This window comes from Sminthopsis crassicaudata, chromosome 4 (assembly GCF_048593235.1).
Source record: "Sminthopsis crassicaudata isolate SCR6 chromosome 4, ASM4859323v1, whole genome shotgun sequence".
In the NCBI taxonomy this organism is placed as follows: Eukaryota; Metazoa; Chordata; class Mammalia; order Dasyuromorphia; family Dasyuridae; genus Sminthopsis; species Sminthopsis crassicaudata.
In genome coordinates this window covers 353,209,780-353,236,277 of record NC_133620.1, presented here as the reverse complement: position 1 = coordinate 353,236,277, position 26,498 = coordinate 353,209,780, and the positions used below count along the sequence as shown (strand labels likewise).

Genomic DNA, 26,498 nt, shown 5'->3' with positions numbered 1-26,498 from the left:
GCGCGCTTTGGGGCGCCCCGGGCTCGGGCCGCGGTTCCGCTCACACTGCGCGCGGCCCCGCGCCGGCGGGCGGGAAGTGAAGCGTTCTATACGCGCCGGTGGCATGCGGCTGGACACGGGGGTTAAAGGGCAGAGCCCCCGCCTCGCGCCCGTCCCTCAGCTCCCCGAGATTCTCCCTCCCTCCCAGAAGGCGCCACCTGCCCCGGGCCCCTTCCGCTCGGACCGGAGGACCCGAGCGCTCTCCGCCGCTCCCGCGGTCCCGTTCTAACTCTCCTCACGCCCGGGCCAAATCCCGGCTGTCCCCGCCCACTGGGGGGGCGTTCCAGGCCAGGCCCTCGGGCACTTTCTGCCCCCCGGCCCAGCAGGGCCCAGGCGGGTCGGCGGGGCCGGGACGGAGCGCCGGCCCGCAAGCCTCCGGCACCTGTTCGCCTCGCCGTGACGCCCCGGGGGGAGCGCGGGGCGGGGCTCGGGCAGGGGAGGGCGGGGCGGGGCTCCGGCAGGAGCCGCCGGCGCTGGCCCCGCAGCTCTGCCCGCTTGGGACGGAGCGTTCAAAGCCGGCCCAGAGCCCGGCCTCCCGCCCGCGGAGCGCGAGCCTCCGAAGCGCGGAGGAAGAGCGGGCCGGGCCAGGGGCGAGGAAACCCGGCGGGAGGGGGCGGCCTGACCGCGGCCGCTGGGACCCGGCCCCTCGTGCTCAGCCGGGGCGCCCGGAACTTCCAGGTGAGTGCGGCACTTTGGAGCCCGAGAGGATGGGGGTCCGGGGGCTGCGCCCCCAAACTGGCGCGGGGCGTCCGCTTAGGAGGGGGGCTTTGGCCTGGCTTAGCCAAGGAGGCAGCTGGTGACACAGTAAAGAGAGGGAAAGGGAGGACAGAAGGCGGGAAAGGGAGGACGGCAGGTGGGGAAGGGAGGACAGGAAGCGGGGAAAGGAGGACGGGAGGCGGGGAAGGGAGGACGGCAGGCGGGGAAGGGAGGACGGCAGGCGGGGAAGGGAGGACGGCAGGCGGGGAAGGGAGGACGGCAGGTAGGCAGGGAATCCTCACTCTTCCGGCCGGAGTTAGCTCAAAGGAACATGGAGACAGAAGAACTTTTTTGGCTGGGACCCTGCTCCCCATGCCTGTTACTGTAATGCAGATACCAGAAGGGGATAGAGGGAGAGGTGGTGGATCTGCCCCTGTTTTGGGGGGCGGGGCAGCAATATGTTGGGGGTAGAGAGAGACTTTATCCCACATCCCCCACACATGTGTACACACTTCGGTTTAGACTTGGGAGATTCTCTTCAGCGGAGGCAGGAGGATGGACCAAATGACCTTAAGGGTTAATACAACTAGTACAGATGAAATAGAGGAGAAGCAAAGAGACCTGGCCAATTACAAATGGGCCTGTGGACCGGAAGCTCAGATAGCCGGTCTGATGGGAAAGGAAGGGACCCACTTAACACAACAGCTCCCGGTTCTCTAACACTTTTCTCACAGCAACCCTGGGTGATAGAGGCTTAAACTTGGATTCGAATCCAGGCCTCTGACGCCCCAGTCTCCCATCATTTCCACACTCTGGGTGGCCTCTTTGGATCTAGTCTCTGTAGTTTCAGCCCCCTTTTCCGTCAGTGCCCTCCCTGTATCCTGTCTCCTCAGGGGGATTTATGTGCGGATGAGTAGCCTCAGACATGGTGTGGAGCAGTGCCCTGCTAAGTGCTTCAGATGGGCTTGCTTCTCTGCTACCCCTCTCGCCTCCCGTCCCTCACCCTCAGAAGCAGGGAAGGTCGGAGGGGAAAAGAAGGCTGAGGAAGGAGAGCTGGTTTCCGTCTCTCAGGAGGTCTTAGCACAAAGCATCTTTGCTTCCTCTGAGGCCCAGGGAGAGGGAGGCGGTGAGAACTCCATCAGAAGGATGCGTGTGGGTCCCCCTGTTGCCGTGGGGCCGGCCTTGAGGCAGAGGAAAATGCCCAGTGTGCCCAAGGAGGCCTGCAAGGATGGCCGCGAGGGGAAACCCTTTTCCTCATTCCGGGTCAGTTTCCTCGTCTGTAGAAGGAAGGGTTGGTCTCCTTCCCGCTCTGAACATCCATGTGTGAGGGAGATAGACAGTTAGCCGGGGGCTGATGTGTTAGTGTCTGAAACCACCTGGGGCTTCTCTCTCACTTGCTCCCCACCAGACCCATCCTTCCAGGTCTGCCCTTGGTGCTGAAGTGACAACACTCACCACCTGGAGCCCACAGTTTGGTGGCTGCCTTGCTTGTTCCCTAAGAACTCGCAGCCAGGGCAGCTCCGTTTCCACTGTCATCACTTGCACGGGCAGGCTGACAGAGCTTCCTGGCCCCGGCACTCGGGGGCACTGCCCAGACTCCAGTCCTCTGGACTTGGAGAAAACAGGACGCCTGACTTTAAATTTCCTCCCTTAATTTAGCTTAGCCCCTAACCACTCTCTGAGGCTCTCTGTAATGTTTTCCAACATCACCCTGAATGACCTGGGCTCCCTGGTGCCCTGGTATGGAAGGGGAGGGTGAGTATCTCTCAACGGAATTCTTCCTCATGAATCCCATCTTTTCCTTGTATTTGGGGGAGAGAAGTGGTCATGGCTCAGAGCAGGAAGGGGAAGAGGAGGGAGGGAGGGAAAGGAGAGGCAGGAGAATTTGTTGTTGGATATTCGGGGGGGGGGGTGACTCATCTTGGGAGGGGGATGGGCTAGGTACCAGGACAACTCAGCCTCACCAAGGTGCCAGGAAACATTAATGCCCACGTGGAAAGGCACCTCTTTGCCCCTTCCTGCTGAAAATCTGGGCAGGCAACCTGGTGGAGGAAGAGGAACTCAGCTCCCCAAAAAGTTCCTCTCAAGCTTCTTCCTGAGAAAGGGGCACAGTCGCCAATCTTTTCTGGAATTTAAGTGCTGGCTCCAGAGTGTATATGGGAGAAGAAAAAACAAGAGAAAGAGTCAGGTTGAAATGCAGGCTCTTACCACTCTCACTTCCAACCAAGATGACCCAGGAAGTGATCTGGAGAAGTAGTATCAAACTTGGCATTCAGTATGGTTACTGAGCCATAATGCATAACCACATATTAACATTATCTACGTTCTATTGCATTTTTATTTATTTTGTTAAATATTTCCCAATTATATAATCTCTGGCTGACCTCATTGGAGTGTTGTGAACCTCGATACTTGGACAACAGAGAGTATTAAGATGGAAAAGGGGGGTCCAGAGTCTCCTCATTGAACAAAAGAGCCACATGGTTGGACGAGGATATCAGGGATCCAGTTCTGCCTCTGTGGCCTCCATTAGATCACTTCCCCAGTCGGAACCTCAGTTTTTATACCTGTAAATTGAAGGAGCTGGGCTAGAAGAGCTCTTCAGGTCTAAGATTTATGGGCTTGACTCTAGAAAACCCATTTAGACCCTTTCCATGGAGCTGTAATATCTTCCTTTGATGGAACATCTCTGGGAGCATGTGCAATCCAAAAAAGGCACCTCTCAGTGGGACATGCCAGGCGGTTAATTGGGCTCATTAAGGGTTTATTGAGACAGCCCTTCATGCTTTGCCAAGGACTAGGAAACTATCCTTCAGAATTAGAGAGTAGGAGGGCTGACATCCCCCTTTCCAATTTAACCATCCAGGCTATAAATCTGGGTCTCCCAGTTCATAGCTTCCCCAACAGGCTTTCGTTTGGGGAAGAGGACTTGGACCCCTCCCCAACCAACATTCCCACCTCCCCAGATAGCTCTTTAACCAAGATTCTGGAGTTGAAAGAGCAGTAAATTTGTTGTTAAGTGACCTGAGATCCAATTCCACCTCCTCCATTTACTGCTTATGTGACCTTGGACAAGCCACTAAATCTGATCCTTTCCCTGGCAGAGCCAGGATTCAAATCCAGATTAGCTATCTCCAAAGCCAGTGCTCTTTAACTACATCCACACTGCCTCCCGATGGGTCTGCTAGAGTTGTCAAGCTCTGATGTCGGGGAATTCTTGTTCATTTATAAGGTGAAAGACAGCTTGGGGAGTCCCAACTCTAGAAGATGAAGGTATTTGGGTTGGGGCAAAATGAGGGGAATGGGCTAAATAATCTTGAAAGGATCACTGTCCACCATGCAATAAGCATTTATTAGGCACTAGGAACCCTTGGAGAGCTTACGTTCTAATGGGGGAATGATTTCATAGTATAGGATGCCAGAACTGAAGTTGGGAAAGACCTGGATTTGAACCCCAGCTTTGTCCCCAGCTGAGCATCCTGGCCAAATCCCTTTTGATCATTCTGAGCCCCAATTTCTTGTCTATAAAATGTGGATTATAGCACCCATCTCAAAAGCTTGTTATGAAGCTCAAATAAGATGATGTTTGAAAAACACTTTGTAAAACTGAAAGGCACTATATAAATGTCAGCTGCTGTTTCTTCGTCTTATTTGTCTCTTAGGTCCCTTCCAACTTTAAATCTATGAGCAATGATTCCAGGCACAGTGACCAGGAGCTCACTTCACACCTGCTACCCCCGATATACCCCTCTCAGGGAAAGGGCAACGGGGATAAATTGCCCTGGCAGACACCGCATTGCCTTGTGAGGAAGTCTTCCAGTATTAGATGCCTACTATGTGCCAGGCACTGTGCTAAATGCTGAAGATACCTAGAAAGGCCAATGAGAGTCCTTGCTTTTAGACAGTTGACTGGCACAGCAAATAATGTGCTGGACCTGGAGTCAGATTTGACTTTAAATTTCTCTCAAACACTGAGCAAGTCACTTAAATTCTGTCTGCCTCAGTTTCCTCAACTGTAAAATAAAAATAATAACAACTATTTATTAGGTGTAAGGAAAAGAAATTATATTTTTAAGAGTCCTGCTTAGCATAGTGCCGAGCACCTACTATGTGAGGGAGCTCTAAAAACATGTCCTGAGCACACAGTGGGTACTTAATAAATGCTTCCCCTCTTCTTGAACAAGGGGGTCCAATGGGAGAGACAACATGCAGACAACTGTGTACAAACAAGATATAGACAGGACAAACTGGGGGTGGTCTCAGAAGGCACAGAGATTAAGGAGGACTAGGAAAGGGCTTCTTGCTAACTCAGTAGAAGTCTGGTCAATTAGGAGACAGTTCTGAGAATGGAGAATAGCCAGTGAAAAGCTGAGTCAGGGGTTGGGATGTCTTGTTCTAAGATCTGGATCACAAAGGACATGGGGAGGAATGTAAAAGAAAAGTATAGAGGGGTCAGGCAAAAAGCCAAACGGGATTTTACATTTGGTCCTGGTCACAGGATTGTATTGAATATGGGAATGATAAGGGCCAGATCAGAGTTTTAGCAATATCACCTTGGCAGCTGAGTGAGGAATGGGTTGGAGTAGGGAGAGACTTGAAGTGGGGAAGAAATGAATTAACCTTCCTCAAGTTTAAAAAGTGGGAAAACTGAGGCACAGGGAGGGACCAGAGCAGGAATTGTACATAGTAAGCAATAGGATCTGAACTGTGGTTTCACTGATATGGGAAGGGGATTTACCTCACTCTTTCAATGAGGGTCAATACTTTTCTCCTTATTTTAGTCTTAGTTGTCTGGAGTGAGGAGAAGTTTAAGTGATTTGCCCAGGATCACCCAGGGAATGAGCCTCTGAAGTGGAATTTGAACTGTAATCTGTTCTTCACATTGTACCTGCCAAATCATGGAAGCCCAGAATGAGCGCTGAAAGAGACTCTGGAGACAGTCTAGACTTCCTTGTTTTAAAGAGGAGGAAGCTGAGCGACAAAAAAAATCACTTGGCTAGTATCACTCATCTCCTTCCTAGCAGAACAGTTTCTTGACTCTCAGCCCAGGCTACACACCTTGGTAGACACTCTAACTTCTCTGGGGGCTCCTACTCTAAAATATTGTCACCCTCAAGTTCTTGCTTGAACTTCCCGTAAGGAAGGCAGTGCTTGTATTAAGGAGCCTGAATTCAAATCCTACTTCTGTTGTTTATTACCCATGTGACCTTGGGAAAGACATTGCCTCCATTTCTTCATTTTTAAAAATATTTTATTTTTCCAAATACATGCAAAGATTTTCAACATCCACCCTTTCAAAATCTTGTGTTCCAAATTTTTCTCCCTCTTTCCCCTCCTCCCTTCTCCCTAATAGCAAGCAACCTGATATAGGTAAAACATGTGCAGTTCTTCTAATCTTATTTCCATGTTCGTCGTACTGTACAAGAAAAATCAGATCAAAAGGAAAAAAAAAACATGAGAAAGAAAAAACACACAACAGCAAAAAAAAAAAAAAAATTGAAGATACATTCAGCCTCCATAGCTCTCTCTGAATGCAGATGACACTTTCCATCCCAAGACTATTGGGATTACCTTGAATCAATGCATGGTTGCATTTCTTATTTCTAAAATGAGGAGTTTGAAGTAGTAGGACTTTGAGGTTCCTTTGAGGCTGTTTAATCAATATTACTTCTGTTAGAGTTTCAGTTCCTTCCATAAGGGAAATAGAGAAGCCATCTTTTCTCTTCTGTCAGATGGAGCAGGGAAATAAGTGGAGAAATACAGTGTACCAGTTCTCTAAATGTGGGTAGGGTAGAGGGAGGTCGTAAGCATGTAGCCTTCCTGGCAAAGGGGAGGCCCTATGTCTCCACTGTGGAAGTCAAAGATGACTCTCAGAAATGAGCAGAGGCAGGGAGGGAAAAGGTTTGGCGTCTCCTAGTTTGGCTGGGCCGGGGTCTGGAGATGAGAGGGAAGAGGGGGAGAGAGAAAGAGACAGAGAAAGAAGAGAGAGACAGAGAGGCAAGGAGGGAGAGACAGAAAGAGGGGAGAGAGATGGGGGGAGAGAAACAGAGAGAGAAGGAAGGAGAGACAGAGAAAGGAGAGACAGAGAGAGGGAAAGAGGGAGAGAGAGAGAGAGAGAGAGAGAGAGAGAGAGAAGAAAGGAGGGAGAGAGACAATGAGCGTACATATGAGTGTTTGGGGTGGAGAGTCACAGGGGCTACAGAGAAGGTAGAAGCTGGTCTTTGGGAGGCGTGGAGGGCAGGAGCTTAGGCCAGGACACAGTTAGCCAAAGAATTTCTCTGGGTCGGCCTGGTAAGCAGAGGCTGTAGATCAGGGCTATTCAATCAGCCTTGTGGCAGATGCTTGTCTGTTTTCCCTCTCCCCTCCCCCCCTGTAAAGAGCAGTGCGATGTCCATAATTCCTCTCCCAGGGAGGCGATTTCCAAGCGAACTGAGCTCTGAACTCAGTCACTCTAGGGGATCTGGGAAAGGCCTGGGATCCCTCAGCAGGGAGGTCCCCCCTGTCACCTCCTCCCACTTAACCCTGACACCTGTGATAGCCTTTATCGCTCCTGCCCTCCTCCCAGCCAACACCGGGCCTCTGTGGGACCGCGATGGTGGAGGCAGGGGGCTGGATGAGCGGGCTAGGGGCCTATCAGTGTGCCATTCCCAGATTGGGGGGAAGGGCTCAGGAGCAGAAGTCACAGAGACCAGGCAAACACCCCCTCACACTGCCTGCCCCCAAGGGAACAGGGCCTTGGAAGGTGAGTCTTGCTATCTCTGCAAGGAAAGAAGCATCGAGGGACCTGAGTCCCTGGTCATCCTTCCCTTGGGCCTGCCATGCCCGCAGTGGTGAGCTGCCCTTCCAGACTATCTCCTGCCTCCCCTCGCTCCCTAAATCTAAGACATAGTTGCTAGTTGGTTTGCTCTGCCACCTGGAGGCCATCCTGGGGTGCTGCCTCTCCTAAATAATCCATATTCATCTATAATCAATAGATTATAGCAGAGACTTAAGGTGACATTCAGATAATTTGGATTTCCCCCTTTCTCTCAATATATATGAAGATAAGGGAATTAGAAGCATAAAATGACATGGAAGCACATGTTAGCTTCTTTTTTAAATCATTAATCTTAAAGCATTTCTTTTAAAAATTTTTGACTATTGCATATTTTATTAATAATCACATTTTTTCTCATTTTTAATATTACAAGGTGTTTTCTTCAGAACAACTCTGGAAGGGGGTAATAGTCCTAGCAATAATTAGGATTTCCTAGCTACTAAAACTGAAAGTTTATAGCTTTCTTTAATAGCTCACTTTTTTTCCTTGATAGTATTTTATTTTTCCAATTACATATAAAGAAGATTTTCAACATTTAGTTTGTAAGATTTTTTGTTCCAAATTTTCCCCTCCTTCCTTACTTCCCCCCTCTTCCCCAGGGGAATTCTTTCTTCTTCTACAAAATCAAGAGTTTGAACTAAAAGATTACATTCTTGACCTTAAATCTAGTCATAGATGGACTTTAAAAATAATATTTTCATTCCTGAATTTTCATGTAATTGGTTTCCTTTGTAATCGTATAGATTGTATTTTATGCTTTTAAAAATAATGTTCTTAGGGGCAGCTACATGGCGCAGTGGATAGAGCACCACCCTTGAATTCAGGTGGACCCGAGTTCAAATTTGGTCTCAGACACTTAACACTTCCTAGCTATGTGACCCTGGGCAAGTCACTTAACCCCAGCCTCGGGGAGGGGGGGGGATGTTCTGAGAAGGATTCCCTAAGTTTACTAGACTAACAAAGGTGGTCTCCTAAAAATGATCTCTGATGTCCTTTCCCTGTTGCAAATCCTGTGATCCTTTTGTAAGAGGAGAATTACCCTGTTTGAATCCTGCCTCAGACATTTACCTGTGACCTCATTCAAGTTATTTAGGCCAAAATGTTCAGGTCACATAAAATGTAAAATTTGCCTCCCCCCCATGTTATTGATTGTATGTATACCTTAAAGGCCTCTGTGGATGTGAGGTGCTGTATCCTGTTTCCCCTTTACCAGGGTCGGATTGGGGTTACCTGGCAGGAGCTGTCTGAACAGGAGGCTGAGCCAGGTTTTGAGGGGCCCGTGTTGAGAGACACTTGGTGGGGCCAGCGTGGGGAGCAGTGACAAGGGACTCCAATGGGAGACAGCCTTCCGGGTGTCCTGCCCGAGGAAGCCCCCCTGGCTGGAGGGGACTGGGGATGGACACTGTCAGGGTTGCCAAGAGGCAATGGGGAGGGGAGGGAGCAGGGGGCCAGCAGCTGTTCCAGCTCCCAGGCAGTGCCCTATCTGCCCCAGCCCAGGATCCGTCTGCACTGGGGGAGGACATGTGTGGGTGCTTGGGAGTAGGGAGAGACTGAGGTGCAAAGCCACTTCTTGTCTCTGCCCCAATCTCCATATTTCTCCCTGTCTCTAAGGGAGTTTGTATTTATGGGCCACTTTTCTGAATATTCCTTCATTACTGAAGGGGAAGGGCTGGAGGATTAAGAGTGGGAAGATAGTCCAGTGCCCTCATTTGGCAGATGAGAAAAATGAGTACCCAAGGTCACACTGGTATTAAGCCCCAGAGGCAGAATTCAAACCCAGGTCCTTTGGCTCTCCTACCATGGCATTTTAGGGAGACTGATGCTTACCTTGGTGGGAAAGTATCCGGTTTGAGTTTGGAGACTCTCCAGCCAGCCCCCCTCCCCAGTTCCTGGAGCTCTCCTCTGATTTCTCTGTCTTCCCCCAGCCCCTTCAGGTATGAAACGGCCGCTGAGCCCAGCCCCTCCAGGGGACAAGGGCCTTCCTGCTCCAGGGGGCTCTGAATGTCCCCCCCAGCTCCCAGAGCCCTCTCGGCCCAAGCGAGAGAGGAAGCGACCATCGTACACACTCTGTGATGTCTGCAACATTCAGCTCAACTCTGCAGCCCAGGCCCAGGTGCATTGTGGGGGCCGTGCTCACCAGAGACGCCTGCGGCAGCTCAGCTCAGGCAAGACCCCTTCAGGACCAGGTAAGCCTTCAGAGACTTCTGCACCTCACAGGTCTGGAGCCCTGTCTGTAGGGGCTCCCTGTGGCGGACCTTCTGTGGGGTCCTGTCTCCTCACTGGGAGTCCTCCCTGGAAATGTCACTCCCTGGAGGGAGTCCACGGCCCTCTCTGTGTGGGACCCCTGAATATGGGATCCCCCTTGGAAAATGTCTGAGGGCCAAGATGGCTCTTTAGGGAATCTCACCCTGAAGCCCCCTCTTTTTTTTCTTTTAAAATGTTTTATTGATGCTCTTTTCTAAAAATCATTGTCACTTCCCCAAAACTCCTCCCCACCACAGCTACTTCTTACCCTAGTAGTCATCCCATCTTGTGACAAATAAGTATGGTCAAGAAAACAAATGTCTTTTTTTCCTCTTCTATTTCTGTATTTATTTATTTTTAATAGTATTTTATTTTTCTAAATACATGCAAAGATAGTTTTTAACTATTATCTTTGCAAAACTTTGTGTTCTAAATTTTCCCCCCTCTCTCCCTTCCCCAAGGAGGGGAGCTGGGTTAAACATGTGCAAAATATTTCCATATTCATCATACTATGCAAAAAAAAATCAGATCAAAAGAAAAAAAAATCAAGTAAACAAACAACAACAAAGATGAAAATTCTCTGCTTTGATCCAGTCCCCATAGTTCTCTCTTTGGTTGTGGATGGCTCTCTCTATCCCAAGTCTATTGGAATTGCCTTGAAACACCTCATTATTGAAAGAGCCAAGTCCATCACAGTTGATCATCACATAATTTTGTTGTTGCTGTGTATAATGTTCTCTTGGTCCTGCTCACTTCACTCAGCATCTGTTCATGTAAATCTTTCCAAGATTTTCTGAAATCATCCTCCTGATCATTTCTTACAGAACAATAATATTCCATAGCATTCATATACCACAATTTATTCAGCCATTCCCCAGCTGATGGGCATTCACTCAGTTTTCAGTTGCTTGTTACTAATGGCCGCTACGTTTTTTATACATGAGGGTCCTAAGAAAACAAATTTCAACAACACATTGTTCATGTCTGAGAACGTCTGCCTTGTTCTGTCCCTATACGTTGCTGTCTCTCTGATGAGATATAGAAAACAGGTTTCATCATTAAATCCTCTGAAATCATGATGGGTTTCACTGCAGGGATTAGAGTTCTGAATGTTGTCCTTCCCATTATTGTGGTTCTCATCCAGATTTATTCTTCTGGTTTTATATATTTCACTTTTCACAAGTTGATACAAAAGTCTTTATAAGTTTTTTTGAATTGTGTTCATAATTTCTTACAGTACCACAATATTCCATTGTATTCATATACCAATTTGTTTGGCCTTTCTGCAATTGAAGGGCACTCACTTTCATTCTAGTCCTTTGCTACTACAAAAAAATGGTATTATAGTGTTTTTTTTCCTATGCATAGGATCTTTCCTTCTGACCTTGACCTCCTAGGGGTCCATACTTGGTTGCAGTATCACTGAGTCAAAGAATGGCTTTCTGATTTCTCAAGTATAAATCCAAATTTTTTCCAGAATGACTGAACTAATTCACAGTTCTACCAACTATGTATCAGTCTGTCATAGGCCCCTTCCATTGGGTTTTTTTGTGACTTTTTTCATGTTATGGGGTTGAGAGACACTTGCTGTCTGAAGTGCATGTTCTCTTGGTGCTAGGATTCCAGCTGAGATTTCTGGATTTCTCTGGTTCGAGTGACTTTCCAGAAGTTTGACAGGAAAGTCTGAGGTCAGGAAAGGGAGGACGTAATGAAAAGTTATGCTTTGGCTGTGTGATACTTTTTATTGAGAGAATGCATAAGTGAGTTTTTAAACTTAATTCTGGCTGATGGGTAAATGAGAATGAAATAGAAAAACAAGAACAGAAAGGGAACCTGTAGGGGAGGCTCTTTTGCAGACTTTCTAGTCCTTCTAGGAATCAGGAAAAAGTGGCATTTTGCTTCTATGATTTACACAATGTACATATCTTATTTCTTTAAACTTTGTTGATTTATTTTTAGCATTCTTTTTCTTTAAATTTCAAGTTCTAAATTGTCTCCTTCCATTCCACCTCTAATGAGAAAGCAAGCAATTTGATATCAATAACACATGTGAAGTCTTATGAGATATTTCCATATCAGCCATATTACCAAAAAAACCCAAACAAACCCAAAATAATAAAAATTTGAGAAATATAAAGTGCAAGAAAGTATACTTCAGTGTATGTTTCTTTTTAAAAATTTCAATAGCATTTTATTTTTCCAATTACATGTCAAGATAGTTTTTAATATTTTAGTTAATTTATTTTATTAAAAAAACAGAATAAGAAAAATAGAAAAGGAATACAAAACAAAAAAGAACATTGTCATGTGCCTAGCAGAACATGAGGGAAGATTCAAGATATATAACAACAAATTACCAGTTCAGAAAGTGTATATGTATATGTATACACACATACATACATATATATATTAATAGAAGAAATTATATTCATGAATGCCCAACTTCTCTTTACTTCCTTGTAAATTATTCTTTTACTCTCTTCCCCTTTTTTTCCCTCTTTCATCCACCCTCCACTCCCAAGCAGTCTATAGAAAGGATATATTTATGTATACATATGTGTTGTGTGTAACATAATGGATACAAAGTACTTTACAAACCTCAAAGCATGATATAAATTATATCTATTACTGTTTAATTTTTATGAAACACATCTTTGGGGATCATGTACCCAATCCGCACTGGTATTGGCAATTTGAGTCCCCACAAGGGTGGCTGCTATTAATTTCAGAATTTTAGAGGTAGCCCTGCAGATGTATTTCAAGAACCAATTTAAATGGTCTCTGGAGAGAGTTTGGCAAATACTACAAATTAAGACTTGGTTTATTGTTTTGTTGATTTCTAGACTTAGAATTTTAATAATGCAGAATAACTTAATAATGTGTCCCAAATACAGACCACTGGTAAACAGTCACACATTCTGATGAATATCTTCCTAGCCCTAGTTCATGAGCTCTCATCAATGTATTTCTCCATAACAATCTTCTGGTAGATTCAGTTATTTAGCAAAAGCCTTTTGTCCTGTCGCCTGGCAAGGGCAGTTATTTATTTAATTTAAATAAAAGTAAGCTATCACAAAGCAAGATGACTGTCTGCTCCCAACACCTAGAATTCGAGAGAGGGAGGAGTGGGGTCATACCCACAGCACAGTAGCAGCGGGGCGCACATGAGGGGGTTTAGCTGCTCTCAGAGAGATGGACAGGTGGTTGGGCCTGCTCTATAGGGCCAGTCTCGCACCTGACTGGACCTGGCTGTGCTTTGCCTCTGGACAGAGAGTATAGCTGGACTGGGCAGCCTGCCCTGCTCTCGAGGCTTTCCCAGGGAAGCTTAGATACTTTTTGCCTTTAGCCACTGGTCTCTCTGGACAGCATTTAGTTAAAGTGCTGCAGAGATCTTTGAGATCCGGGAACAGCCTCCAGCTCAGAAACTGCCCAGGCCTATCTCCTTTGACTCCCTCGGGGCCCTGAGGCTGTGTGTCATCAGCAAGAGATGGGAGAAGGCTGCCTTCCCCTCTGACAATCCCCTCCTGGCTCAGAAGCCCTTTCCTTGGTAAGCCACTTTATCTTGCCTTCAGGTGATCAGTTTCTAATTTGGTTCTACTTCCCATACTCCTTCTGGAACCTTATATAGTTGGGAATGGCCAGGGCCAAAAGTATGACTATAGCCCATGATCTGGAGATGAATTCATGGTCTCATTGGCTTCTTCATAGCAATTAAGCCACTCCTGCCCCAGTTAGCAGACTCTATTCTTTCTCGGCTCCTATTTAAAAAGGCAAAACGAAATTCTTGAGACTACTTAGTCAAGCATAACAAACTCCTGTATTGACAGATGTTCAAAAAATGTTTTGTCTCATTTTGCACCCTGAGTCTATCGCCTCCCTATCAGAAGATGAGTAGCAATGCAGCTAAGCTTTCCAAGCTTCCTACCCCATCTTGGGTAGTTTAATGATCCAGAAAGGCTCATATCCTTGAGTTCAGATCTGGCCTCAGACACCAGCTCTATACCCCTGTCTGTCTGTCTCAGTTTCCTCTTCTGTAAAATGAGAGGAGTGCATAGATAATCTCTGAGGTCCCTGCTAGCTGTAAATTTATGATGCTGTAAACTGGGAGAGGATGATGGGGAGGGAAAGAACACACTGTGTTTAAAGCTAGAGCAGAGACAAGGATCATTTGTGTCTTGGATCATCAAGAGATTCCTCTCTCCTCTCTCTCTCTGTTTCTCTCTGTCTCTCTCTCTGTCCCTGTCTCTCCCTCTGTCTATCTCTCTTTCTATATATCTCTCTCCCCCTTTCTCTCTGCCTCTTATCTCTCTCTCTCTCTCTGTCTCTTCTCCATCATTTTCCCCTCTATTTCTTTCTCCCTCTCTGTCTCTCTTTATTTCTGTCTCTCTGTGTGTCTCTGACTCACTATCTTCCTCTCAAACTTTTTATTCTTCTCCCTCTCTTTACTCTCTTCTCTTCTCCTTTCTATCTTGTTCCATCTCTCTCCTCTTTATGCCTTTCAATTTTTCTGTTTCTCCTCCTCATTCCCTTTCTCCCTCATACACCTTGTTTGCTCTTTCTTCATCCCTCCTCCTTCTGTTCTCTCTCTTATCTTCTTCCCTCTCCTTGTTTCTTGGTTTTTGTCTCCATCTCTGTCTTTTCCTCCTTCCCTTTCTCCCTCACACTTTCTTCCTCTTCTTTTTTCTCTTCTCTTTACTCTCCCTGTCTCCCTCTCTTTCTAAGTTTCTCTCTGTCTCTGGCATCTCTCTTGTCTGTCTCTCTGTTACATACTATATTTGCTACAGTCACAGTCCTGGCAGCTCTAGGAAGCCACTGCATTGTATAAGCCTGTATGGGGATCTCCTCTCCTCTTTGCTGCAGTTGGAGGATAGAGAATGTATATTGGGCTGAGAACAGGAAGGGGCAGGCTCTCCCTATACCAGGCTGCCTGTCAGGGAGCAAGGATGTGGGTGGGGGAAGGACTGTGTCCATTCCATGGCGCTGTCACTATAATTTGGGGCTACTGGGGGGCCAGTTCATGCAGACCGACAAGCAGTCACAGATGATAATGCACTTCCTGTTGATTCCTCTCCCTAATCCAACACTAAGGTGGGAGGATCTGGCAAAGAGGCAGAAGAACTGCAGGGAGGAGAGGGAATGGGGAAAGGAGACTGGACATGGGGAATCTCTTTCTCCCCCTTTTTATCCCTTCTGGAATTTCCAAGTCTTCTCAGAGGGAGATGTTCCAGAGGCATGAGATAGGGGAAAAGCTACATGAGCCTATTTTCCCCAACCACCTTCCCCTCTTCCCTTTTTCTTATATCCTTCCCTGCCCCCATCTCACCTGTTTCCTGCACAGGGGCCTCTTTCATTCCCCAGGAATGTATCTCGGTCTTTCACCAAACTGCCCCTCATTCTGATCGCTAGAGCCCTCAGGGTGGGAGGTACCAAGAGTCTCATTCCAATAAAGATCAATGACTTTACTAACCCTCCTCTTTTGCCTTCTGACCTTTCCTCTATCCCCAAAACAAAGGCCTTTCTGGGGCTTTGAATATTTTCCTGGGCCAGGGTTGATGGATTATAGGGAATGAATGAATGGATGGATAAGTGAATGAGTGAAAAGACATTTCAAAATGCTTTTTATGTGCCAAAAACTGTGCTAACTGCTCTAGGTACAATTAGAAAAGTGAGACAGTCCCCAATCTTGTGGGGTTTGAATTCAAACTGAGAGAAATAACAAGGTATCTATGTAGAGTTATATATAGTGGATGGCAGTAATGGGAGGGGACAGAGAGATATGGGAGGGCACAAAAGCAGGGTAGATGGTAAGAAGTCATCCTCCATCTTACCAGAAGTGTAGTTGCTGACTCCCTGCTCACTGAAGCATGTGTAGCCATGTTAACCCCACAGTCATTCCAGACTAAAGCTCTTTTTTAAAGATCTTTAGCAAAGGAAGAATGGCCCTGAGGTTAGGAGTGGAGCTGCTTCTCCAGATCCCCCCTTCACAGGTGGAAATAGGGATATGTGCAATGACATATAGTCGTAAGGAGAAAGAGAAAGCGGGTATTGGCAGGAAGGCCAGAAAAGAGGGGAATATATAGTGGAATATGGACAAGGAGAGAGCCAGGGTGAGCTACTGGCTTCCCATATCCTGGGCTGGTGATGGGGGAGACTGGTGAAGATCTGCTCCCTGAGCCTAAGTAGGAGGAGTTCATCACTAAATATATAAAGGTTCATTCTATGTTTGAAATGGAAATGAGGGGGTAGCTAGTTGGTTGGTGCAGTGGTTAGAGAACCAGCCCTGAATTCAGGAGGACCTGAGTTCAAATGTGACCTCAGACATTTAATACTTCCTAGCTGTGTTACCCTGGGCAAGTCACTTAACCCCAATTACCTCAGCAAAGAAAAAAAAAAAAAAAAAAAAATATATATATATATATATATATATATATATATATATATATATATATATATATATATATATATATATATATATATATGAATAACATATTATAAACATGTATCTTCCAAGTTTTCTAGTAAGCTTTTGACACACTATGAAACTCAGTTTCAAGCTATGGCAAAAGACAAAGCCAATTTTCAGATGGACACAAAGGCTGGAGCTTCCTATTGGGAGAGCCAGGCAGAAGCCAGAGGCTGAGGCAGTGGGAAGTTGCTGATCCCTCCTCAGTACCAGACCAGAATTCATGGTAGAAAAGCAGCATCTGATATTTATCAGGGATAGGGCCTAAACACGCCATCCAAGAGTAGATCCTTGTGTTAGAATAAATCTAGAAACTAAGGCTAGCGGCATAAATAAGCTGAACAAAATTCCTTCTACAATAAATCAATACTCTGTGTTAAGAGGAGCTTAAGAGATAAACTTAAAGGAGAAGAATTTACTTAAAAACTTAAAAAAAAAACAGAACAAAACATTATCTGACCACTTTTAAGAAACAACCATGTGATATAAATTTGTTGTTGTTCAGTAATGTCTAATTATTTGGGACCTTATTTGAGGTTTTCTTGGGCAAGATACTGAAGTGATTTGCCATTTCCTTTTTCAGCTCATTTTACAGATGAGAAAATTGAGGCAAATAGGGTTAAGTGACTTGCCTAGATTCATATAGTGAGTATCTGAGAGCTGGAGTTGGACTCCAAGACTGGTACTCTATCTACTGTGCCATTTAGCTGCCCTATGATACAAATTAGTTTTGCTCAATCATATCTGTAGCAAGAAAAGACTTTTAATGGGAAAGGGAGGAATGCTATAGAATAAAAAGGGAGTATTGACAGTGATAAAAAAAAAGGCAATGAAACATATAAAAAACAAAGAACCAAAACGGGCAAAGACCAGAAGTGTCAGGATTATTATGATAAAATTGTTGTATTACTTTTAAAAACAAGCTATACAATATGTATATACACAATTTTCTTTGCAATCTTCATTTTCTGTCTTTTGGATATGGAAATGTGCTATTAGTTGATGACTGTCATGTTTCATAGTAAAAAAAAAAAACCATAATTTCTTTTAAAAGCCAAAAAAGACTTTCTGTTTTATCCTAGAGTCAATGGAAGCCAATGAAGTTATTGAATAAGGGAGTGCTATAGTAAGACCTGTGAAAATCAGCTTAGTAGTTATGTCAACAATAAATTGAGGGGCAGCTAAATGGCATAAGTGTATAGAACACTGGCCCAGGAATTAGGAGGATCTGAATTCAAATCCAACCTTAGACACTTGACATTAGCTATGTAATTCTGGGCAAGTCACTTAACCCTGATTGCTTACCAAAAAAAAAAAAATCCCAAAAGAAAATTTATGAAATTGGGTAATCTTGAAGCAGGGAGGTTAATTAGAAAGCCATTGTAATAGTACTGAACCAAGTTAGTGACTATATGAATAACAAGAAGAGCTATATGAATAATGAGAAGGGGGTGGATATTTGAGATATTGGAAAGTAGAGGTAGGAGAATATGTCAACTAATTGGATATGTGGGATGAGAAAAAGTGAGAAATTGAGGAAAATACCTAGATTATATTGATGGAAAGGAAGGAATCTAAGAAATAGAACATAGTATTTTCATGGAAACTCAAAAAAAAAAAAAAAGAAAGAAAGGAAGGAAGGAAGGAAGGAAGGAAGGAAGGAAGAAAGAAAGAAAGAAAGAGAGACTATAACCAAGGAGAGGGTTGACAGAATGAAATACCATAGAGAGGTTAGGAAAGATGAAGTCCTGGAAAAGACCATTAGATCTAAATATACTCTGTGTGTGTGTGTGTGTGTGTGTGTGTGTTCACACAGATATATACTATAAAGAAATCAATAGTAACTTTGTAGAGAGTAGATTTAGTTGAATAAAGAAGTAAGCTCCCAAACTGCAAAGGAAGCAACAAAATCTAGGGAACTTTCTTTAAGATTTAGACTGAAAAAGGGAAGAGATATATAGGATGATAGGGTTATATGATCTAATGAAGGTTTTTAAGGATTAAGGAGATTTGGGTATATCTGAAAGCAGAGGAGAAGTATCCAATAGTTAGGAAAGACTAAAGATTAAGCAGAGGGTACAAACAATCTGCTAGATAAGATGAAAGGAATGAGATAAAGGGTACATAGAAGAGAGGATAACCTAGGCAAAGCGTAAGGTTATATCATCAGAAATTGGAATAAAGGAGGAAAGATTGGGGAGAATGTTGAAGAGTTTTAAGATGAAGAAAGGGGATGAAAAAGTAGAACTTCCAGGGAATGGCCTCAATCTTTTCAGTAAAATATGAGTGGAGGTCCTAAGCTGAGCGAACAGGAATGGGGAGGTGGAGGAAGTTTGAAGAGAGAAGAAGGGATTTGGAGTAGCTTCTATGGGGAATAGGATAAGGAATTAATTTGCTTTTGTTGTTCAGTCATGACCCTATGCCAGTGCTGTCTACTGGTTTTTCTTGGCAAAGATACTGGAGTGGTTTGCCAAGGAATCCACTATGAAGAATTAAAAGGAGCCCCTTGCCACAGTGAGGTCCCAGGTGAGCTGCAGGAAGTCACCCAACCAAGCTGACTGATATACTACTAACTTATGTCAACTCACCTCACCTGGGCCCTGAGTTCTAATTCAACCTTAGACACATACTGTGTACTTTGGGTGCAAAGTGTTTTGCAAACCTTAGAGCCCTATAAAATGCTATTTATTATATATTAGTTATAATTATGCTATTATAAAGTGTTATTTATTATCAGTGGTGTGACTGGGCAAATCATTTTTTAAAATTTCTCTCTGCCTTGTCTGTTTCTTCTTCTGCAAAAAAGGAGTAGTAATATTATCTATCTCATCGGGTTGTTAATGAGAATCAAATAAATGGCATGTAAGGTACTATAAAAATGTTATTATACAGAATCAGGATTCAGTGCTTTAGTACCCAATATGGAGCTTAAATTGTTGTCCATCTTATTAAGAACTACTCCTATATTAAAGATTGAGCTAGCTGATTAGTCGTGTCAGATACTTCATGACCCCGTTTTCGGTTTTTCTTGGCAAAGATACTGGAGTAATTTGTCATTTGCAGCTCATTTGACAGATAAAGAAACTGAGGCAAATAGTATTAAGTGACTTGCCCAGAGTCTGGTAAGTGTCTGAGGCTGGATTTGAACTCAGGAAGAGGAGTTTTCCTGATTCCAGATCCAGCCCTTTTACCTATTTTGCCTCCTAGTGCCCAACCAAAGACCAAGATAGGAGTCACTTTAATTCAGATGGCACAACTGTTCCACTGCCTTGTACTCCCCTTCCCACTGTCTAGAGAAATGTGACCGCAGAGGAAAGGGAAGGGATTTTAGAAATAATTCATTGCAGGCATTATTGAAATGTCTGGGGGGGGGTGGTCTGGATGGGCCCTGTTGGCAGATACTAAGTAGGACTGGAAAGACCAAGATTGAGTCAGTCACAGATTTGGGGCAGACTCCCCCGGAGGAGATCTATCACTTCCTAGACTGGGGAGGGAGGAATAAGGCATGGGAATCACATATCCCCCTCAGACCTCCCCTACTCCTTTTTCTAATCAGTCTCTTTAATCTCTTAGGGTATTGCTCTTTGACTTTTGCTACATTCTTGGTCCTAGATCAAAGATTATGAATTAGGTTCATTGCCTGATTCTTGATGAACATCCTTACTCTTAACCTCAAATGATTAATTATTTTTCATCTAGTAATCCCTTCTTTTCCCTCTCCACCATTCTTTCCCATTTATCTCAGAAACCTTCCTGGGTCACTGGTTCCCACAAAGGACCCACATGTATCTTCCCAGGAAACTTAACTCCATTTTGGAAAATTTGATAGGTTCCTGCTCCCCACCCTGTGCCATAAAAGAAATCAGAATGTGGGGTCTCAGGAATCAAGTTTCAGAGGAACTTTGGATCCTGCCCTGAACAATTAGGAAGTTCTTTTTGCGGTCTAGCCGAGGTCCTTCCTGTTGAGATTCCAGCCCCCACATCCTCAGCCCCCAATTTTGTCTGTTTCTTGCCTTGATCCCTGATGGGATGAGAGAAGAGGAATCATTTGGTGACTCGGATCCTTCTCAATCACCATCTCCCCACCCCCAAGCTAGCTCCCAGCCAGCTCCTGGCCCTCTGGGCTGAGGTACAAATTCCTGTCTGCCTCCAGGACCACCAGGATCCGGCCAGGGTGGGGGTAGAGGACGAGGAGGAAGCTTAACCCAAATCCCAGCTCCCAGAAGAGAAAAAAGACTTCATCTGTGTCCCTGGGCAGATTAATTAGTGATTGGGTTTGAGTTTCCTTGTCTAAAGGGATAACCTTCTTCCAGGGTGACTTCCTAAGCGAACCTGTTTTCCACCAGCTTCTTCCTCCTCCTACTCTCATTTTTTACTTTCTTTGTAGCTCAGGTATGCTGCTGTTAGGGGGAGGGAGACGAGGCAGAAATCATCACTCATTGTCTGCCGCAGACGGGAGGGTGGGGGGTAGGGGGGTAGGGGGCTGAGCTGAGATGAGGAGAAGGCCTGGGGGGGTGGGGAGCACCGAGGAAGGCTGGGATCCAATCCTCCTGGCAGCCCCACTGCCAGGTGCCCAGGTGGGTGAAGAAATAGGAAGAGGAAAAGAGGATTAGTTGGTGGAGGGACCAGGATTCTACTCCTCCCTCCTCCCTCCCCCAGTTGCCATCTACCACAGAAAGCAGGACCACGGTTCTAAGTACAAGATGTAGGGATCCCCTCTGGACCGCAAAGCCCGAACTAAGTATACTTAGCAAGCTACTGCCTTTCCCCAAGCTCCTGCACCCTTCTTGAGAGAGGGGGGAAATGTGGGAGGGGAGGCAGAGAGTCGGGGAAAGTAGGAGTGTTTTTGTAAGCGTTTTATTTTCAAAATATATGCACAGATAGCTTGACAACATTGACGAAGGTAAGAGTATTCAAGAACAAATAAGTTGCATCTGTGCATTGGGTCCTAAGATGGGGCTGCAGAAAGAACCGACTCTCCTGTTTAGGGGCAGAGTGGGGATGGGATGTCTCTTCATTCCAAGGCCTTCCTGATCCAGTATCTACGATAAAGACCTCTTAGGCGCTCCCCTGATGACCCACCTCCCCATCCCAAAATAGGAGCAAGAGCTTAGTGTATGTTTTATGACTTTGTCATTGGAAAAGAGTGCTGTATGGAATAGGAGAGCTCCATCCTTTGGGAGAAGGTTCCTGTAGTTAGTGAGTGTAGAGAGTGCTATTTACTGAAGCCTAGGAAGCTTTGGCACAATGTCTGTGTTTGCCTCTGCTTGCTCTCCCTCCCTCCCTCCCTCTTCCACCCCTCTCTCTCTCTGTCTCTCCCCCCCTTACTTTCTCTCTCCCCCTCTCCCTCTTCCTGGTCTCCCCCTCTCTCACAGGCTCCCCCTCCTTTTCCTCCCTCCCTTCCTCACTCCTCCCTGCTTCCCTTTCTCAGCCAGGGATTCATTTGCTCTCCACTTGAGAAAAGCTTTCCAGGGACTCACAATGCTCTTGGGTAAGTACTCCAAGACTACTTTTCTTTAGTCGGGGATAGGGTCGGGAAGATGACCAATTTACCTCTACTTTTGTTCCCCTTGCTCTCATCTGTCAGGATTCCCAATTATCAGTCAGTTAGTGCTCAGTTAAATTGATTCTTAGGTTGGAATGAGGGTAAAAGGGGAATGGAGGAAAGACCCTCAGGTTTGGAACATGGGCTTGGGAGATAAGGGGTGGGAAATAGCATAGATCTGATAGTAGGAGGTACAATCCATAGATGTTTTTTGAGTCTTTGGAGGACGATTAGAAAGGGGGGGGGGGCATGAGCCCAGATGTATTACCAGCTGGCAGATGTGTCAGGATTTTCTTGCATCAAATCAACACCAACATCACCCAAGTACCCCAAAGGGGTTTTTGGAGTCTCTTGGAAATGTGGGGACAACTTGGGATTTTCTAGAACATATGTTTATTTTGTTGGGGGTAGAGATAATGAATCAAAGAGAAAAAGAAAAGATTCTTAGGTGAAAGATTTGGACTAAAGAAGTAAGGTGTGTGTGTGTGTGTGTGTGTGAGGGGGGGGGAGGGAGGGTGTTACCTATCTTTTCTGGGAGAAGACTCTATCCATAATCTCCCCATTTCCCTCGGGTTTTCTTTGAGCCCCTTAAAAGAACCAGAGATCAACTGCTTCCTTAGTCTCCCTCCAACCCTACCAAGTGATTGTTTTCTCTTTCTTTAAGGATGGAAAAGCCATCACTTTTTTTTTCCTTACAGAATGTCATAACGCTTGCTTTCTCTTTAGGCACTTTAAGAGCAGGAAGGAAAAACTAAGGCTACTGATGGGATACTCTGTTTCTCTTGCCTTTGTCATCCACAACAATTTTAGGTTGTCTATCCCCCCCCAATCATATTTGGACTTCAGAGAGTATGAAAATGAACATATGAAAAGAAAATCTGATTCACTAATTTGCTTATGAAAATTGGGAGAGGGAGACTAGTGGGAGCTCTGACCCAGACTCCTCAATCATCCCATTCTCTGGCTCTCTCTTTAACCCTGCATTCGTCCTTACCCTTTGTTCACGGTTTCTACACATGTAAAATAGTTACTTCCTATGTGCAACTTGTGGGGCTTTATCTGAGTCTACTGGTGTGTATGCATTTCTTGCTGTGCATGAGTTCTGTGTTCATCTGCGTGTGTGGATTTATTTATGTCACTGTATGGTCTGGGTATATTTGGGCCTCAGTGTGTTTCTCTCGGATGGGTTTGCAAAGTTTTTTGTAAGGTGTGTAAGCATTTTATATTCATAAAATATATTTATGTGCATGTCCCCCCTTACAGAATGTAAGCTCCTTCAGGGCAAAGACTAATTTCACTTTTTGTCTTAGCTTTCCCAACACCTGGCCCGCAGTTTGTGCTCAATAAAGGTTTGCTGGATGGGAGAACTGAAAAGCTTTGTGTCCGAGGTCTTTGTTCTCTGCAGTGAGTGGAGGATGAAGCTTGTTTCTCCCCCCCCTCCCTTCCCACCCCCCCAGCCCACGCTGAGCCTGTCACCGGTGACCCCGGCCAGCACTCCCGGCTCAGACCTCTTCTGCCAGTTCCTTCTGAGACATCCTTTTATTTTCTATAGATATAATAAAGAAACAGCTTTCCTCCTCCCCGACTCATGCTACGTTCCCCCCTCAGGCCCGCGGAGACACCTGGCCCGGGTAGGCAAAAGATGTCCCCCAGCTCTCTGGACGCACGGGGCAGGTGCGCACACTCAGCCCGGGCCACGTCTGGCTCTTTGTTCCAGCAGCTCGCCCTGGGGCTGGGGCTCACCTGCCAGGTGCTGTTGCAGGCTGGAAAAGCCTGCTCAAGGAAGCTTGCTTTCCCTCCCCATTCTCCAGGGAGGCTCGGCCCCACGGCAAGGGAGGCCAGGCAGAGGAGGGGCAGGGGCGGCGGCCCTCCCCACGGAGCGGAAGAGAGCCCTTCCTGGCCCCGAGGACCCCAGGCCACTTCCTGGGGGGCAGTGTGTGTGTGAGGGAGTGTTACCTACCCACTCAGCGCTGGTTTTGTGCACACGGTCCAATCCCCGGGGTACGGGCAGCAGAGCGCTCCGCGGATGCAGGGAAGCGGTGGCAGCTGGGGCGTAGTTGGCCATGCCGCAGAGCCAGAGCGCCTCGTCCTCCACGCGGCCTTGTCAGCACCGCCCCCGGCGCTCGGGCACGTGCGTGTCCCTGTGCAGTGGCCTTTTCTGGTTGAGTGGAGGCCCCCGGGCCGGGCCCTTCCACGTGCATGTCAGAAGCAGAAAGCGTTACAAAGTGAATGTGGCCTGGAAATGCGCGCAGCGCCCGGGGAGGCCGCCAGCCTCTGCTCCGTGGGAGCGGCTGCTGGCCCTGCGGCCGCACGCGTGGGACTCAGTGCCAGCTTCAGGGATGTCCCCCCTGCCCGGGGCCCTCTGGGGGGCTGGAGGGCCAGGCCCAGGAGATAAGTGGGGAGACAGTGGCCGAGTGAGGGGGTTGCTGCCAGGGGTCCATCTCCCTCCATCCCTTTCCACTTTGACCTTGTCTTCTGACCGAATAAACAGTGTTCCAGGCTTGCCAGGTGAGAGATCTCATAGAAAAGTCAGGAACCTAACGAGAAACCACGGAGCCCAGGGATTCGGAACAGTTTTTTTGGTCGTTTGTTTTTGTCATGTCCCCTTTGTAAGTCAAATGAAGCGGATGTTTTTAAATAAAAGAAGGAATGCTAAATTTCAGTTAGAGGGTAGTGAACCAAAGATGGCATTTTTTCCCCATCATGAAATGTGTTCAGAAACCAGACTGTCCAACCCTGTGCTGACACAGGGCTTTTTTTTTTTTTTTTTTAACCCATAAGACAATAATAATAAAGATAACAGGATAATTTTTTTAAATTTCAAAGTAAAATTATACCTGCCTTTGTGTTTAAAATGCATTTACACAGCAGAAATCCCAGAAAAATTAATTTTCAAATTTATATCAGAATTAGCCTTAAAAAGGGCAGCCCAAGTGGATAAGAGTGCTGAACCTGGAATCAGGAAAACTCCTCTTCCTGAGTTCCAGTCCAGCTTCGGACATTTCATAGCTTGGGTGACCATGACAAGTCACTCTTTTTGCTTCAGTTTCCTCATCTATAAAATGAGAAGGAACTGGCACATCTCCCCAGGAGGTTGACCAGCCTCACTAATGAACAAACCTAGTGTTTAAGAAGCCCTCATCTGGGCCGGTTTCCTCATTTGTCAAGAACAGAAAGTGAGGCCCAGAGAGCCAGGCACACGGCGGCACGTTGAGTCGGTAGCACCGCCGAGATGGGAACCCAAGTTGGGCTCCTGTTTCCACCACCCCTGTCCGTCGGAAGTGGGATCCAGCTTCATTCAGACAGAGGGGAGGAGAGCCGCCCGGGCATTAATGAAGGGCCTCCCCTTCACGTTCAGAACGTACTTCTTTCCCCCTGCCCGTGCCCAGGGAACTGTTTTTGTCCCTACTCCCCCTTTACCCGCGCCCCCGAATCCGCATTTCCCCAGCGGGAAGTCGCAAGCGGTCGCTACGTCTGACTCAGTTGTCGGGTCCGCAGGTTTTGCTGAATTGTTTCATCCTCTTTCTTTTTTTATATTTTGTATCAAGCGTAGGCACCTCTGGGCAAGGAATGTAGGTAGTCTCACACACACACACACACACACACACACACACACACGGAAATGAAGGAAATGTGAAAGCAAAACTTATACATTAAAATTTTTTTTCAGAGAAATTTTTGGATTTGGACTCGGAGGAACTGATTTCGAGTCCAAGCTCTGTTCCGCGCCACTCCCGTGGATAAATCCCTGACCACGGCCCGTCGGGGTCTCCTCTGTAAAATGAGGGGCCGGACTGGATGATCCCGCGCTTAGAGCTGGAAGAGTTCCCACCGATAATCCAGTCTCACCCTTTCATTTAACAGAGGAGCAAAAGGGTTAGAAGTCCCGAGAGCGCAGGTAGCCCGAATGGCGGAGCTGGGATTCGAACGGAGACCTCCCTCCGAAGCCCAGGCTCGTGGCGGGCCGTTCCCGCTGCCCCCCCGGCGAAGGAGAGTCTAGCCGCTGCTGTCTGACCTTCAGCATCCACCTTGTCTGCGGCACTCGCGGGCCGTGGAACGGGGGATCCTTTTTGCCGGAGTTCAGGGGTTCTCGGAGAGGAAGTTCATTAGCCCTTCGGGGCTCCCGGGGGAGCTGGAGTGACCCCGGTGGCCAGTAGAAGCTGGGGGAGGGGGCGGGGCCCGTCGCTCAGGTGTGCGCGCCCTTCCTTCCTCTGCTAGGTGAGACAGGTGCGGCAGGTGTGGCCCCGGGTCCCGGCGCCGCCTGCTCCTCCTCCGTCCTCCAACCGCCCCCACTCCGGGCTCCGGCTCCGGGCGGCCTCTTCGCCCTGGTAACCGCTAGTGGCTGCTCTAGTTCCTCGGAGCCGAAGGAGGCTGCGGACAGAGTGTCCACCGCTCAAGATGGCGGCTCCCATGGCTCAGTGAGTTTGCGAGGGGGTGAGGGCACACCTGGGGAGAGGAGGCAGGGTGGGCTGCCCAGTGGTCCGGGCCGCGCGTCCCAGCCCGACGTCTCAGTATCCCCCTCAGGCCGGGGATGGAGCTCCCGGGAGGCGGGAGGAACCCCACACTACCCGGTGTATGTCTGTGCGCGCGCGTGTGCATCTGTGTGTGTGCGTGGTGGGGGACGATCGGCTGCCCCGAGGGGCTAATTTGAGGGCTGCTGCTTGCCCGCCCCCACCCAAAGGAAGTTTTCTAGT

General features: G+C 46.8%; 1 protein-coding gene across 3 annotated transcripts in view; it reads left to right on the top strand.

The window, feature by feature from the left end:
- Positions 1-489: 489 nt before the first annotated feature.
- Positions 490-26,498, top strand: part of ZNF385C (zinc finger protein 385C) — a 42,115-nt gene continuing 16,106 nt past the window's right edge. The window contains exons 1-2 of one of the 3 annotated variants that reach the window (XM_074261550.1): positions 490-717; positions 9,478-9,738. In XM_074261550.1, the coding sequence (XP_074117651.1) occupies positions 9,489-9,738 (250 nt within the window). In that variant the 5' untranslated portion in view covers positions 490-717; positions 9,478-9,488. Of the gene's footprint in view, positions 718-9,477; positions 9,739-26,147; positions 26,223-26,498 lie in introns of those variants that run through there. The other 2 variants (XM_074261549.1, XM_074261548.1) reach the window with 2 other exon arrangements.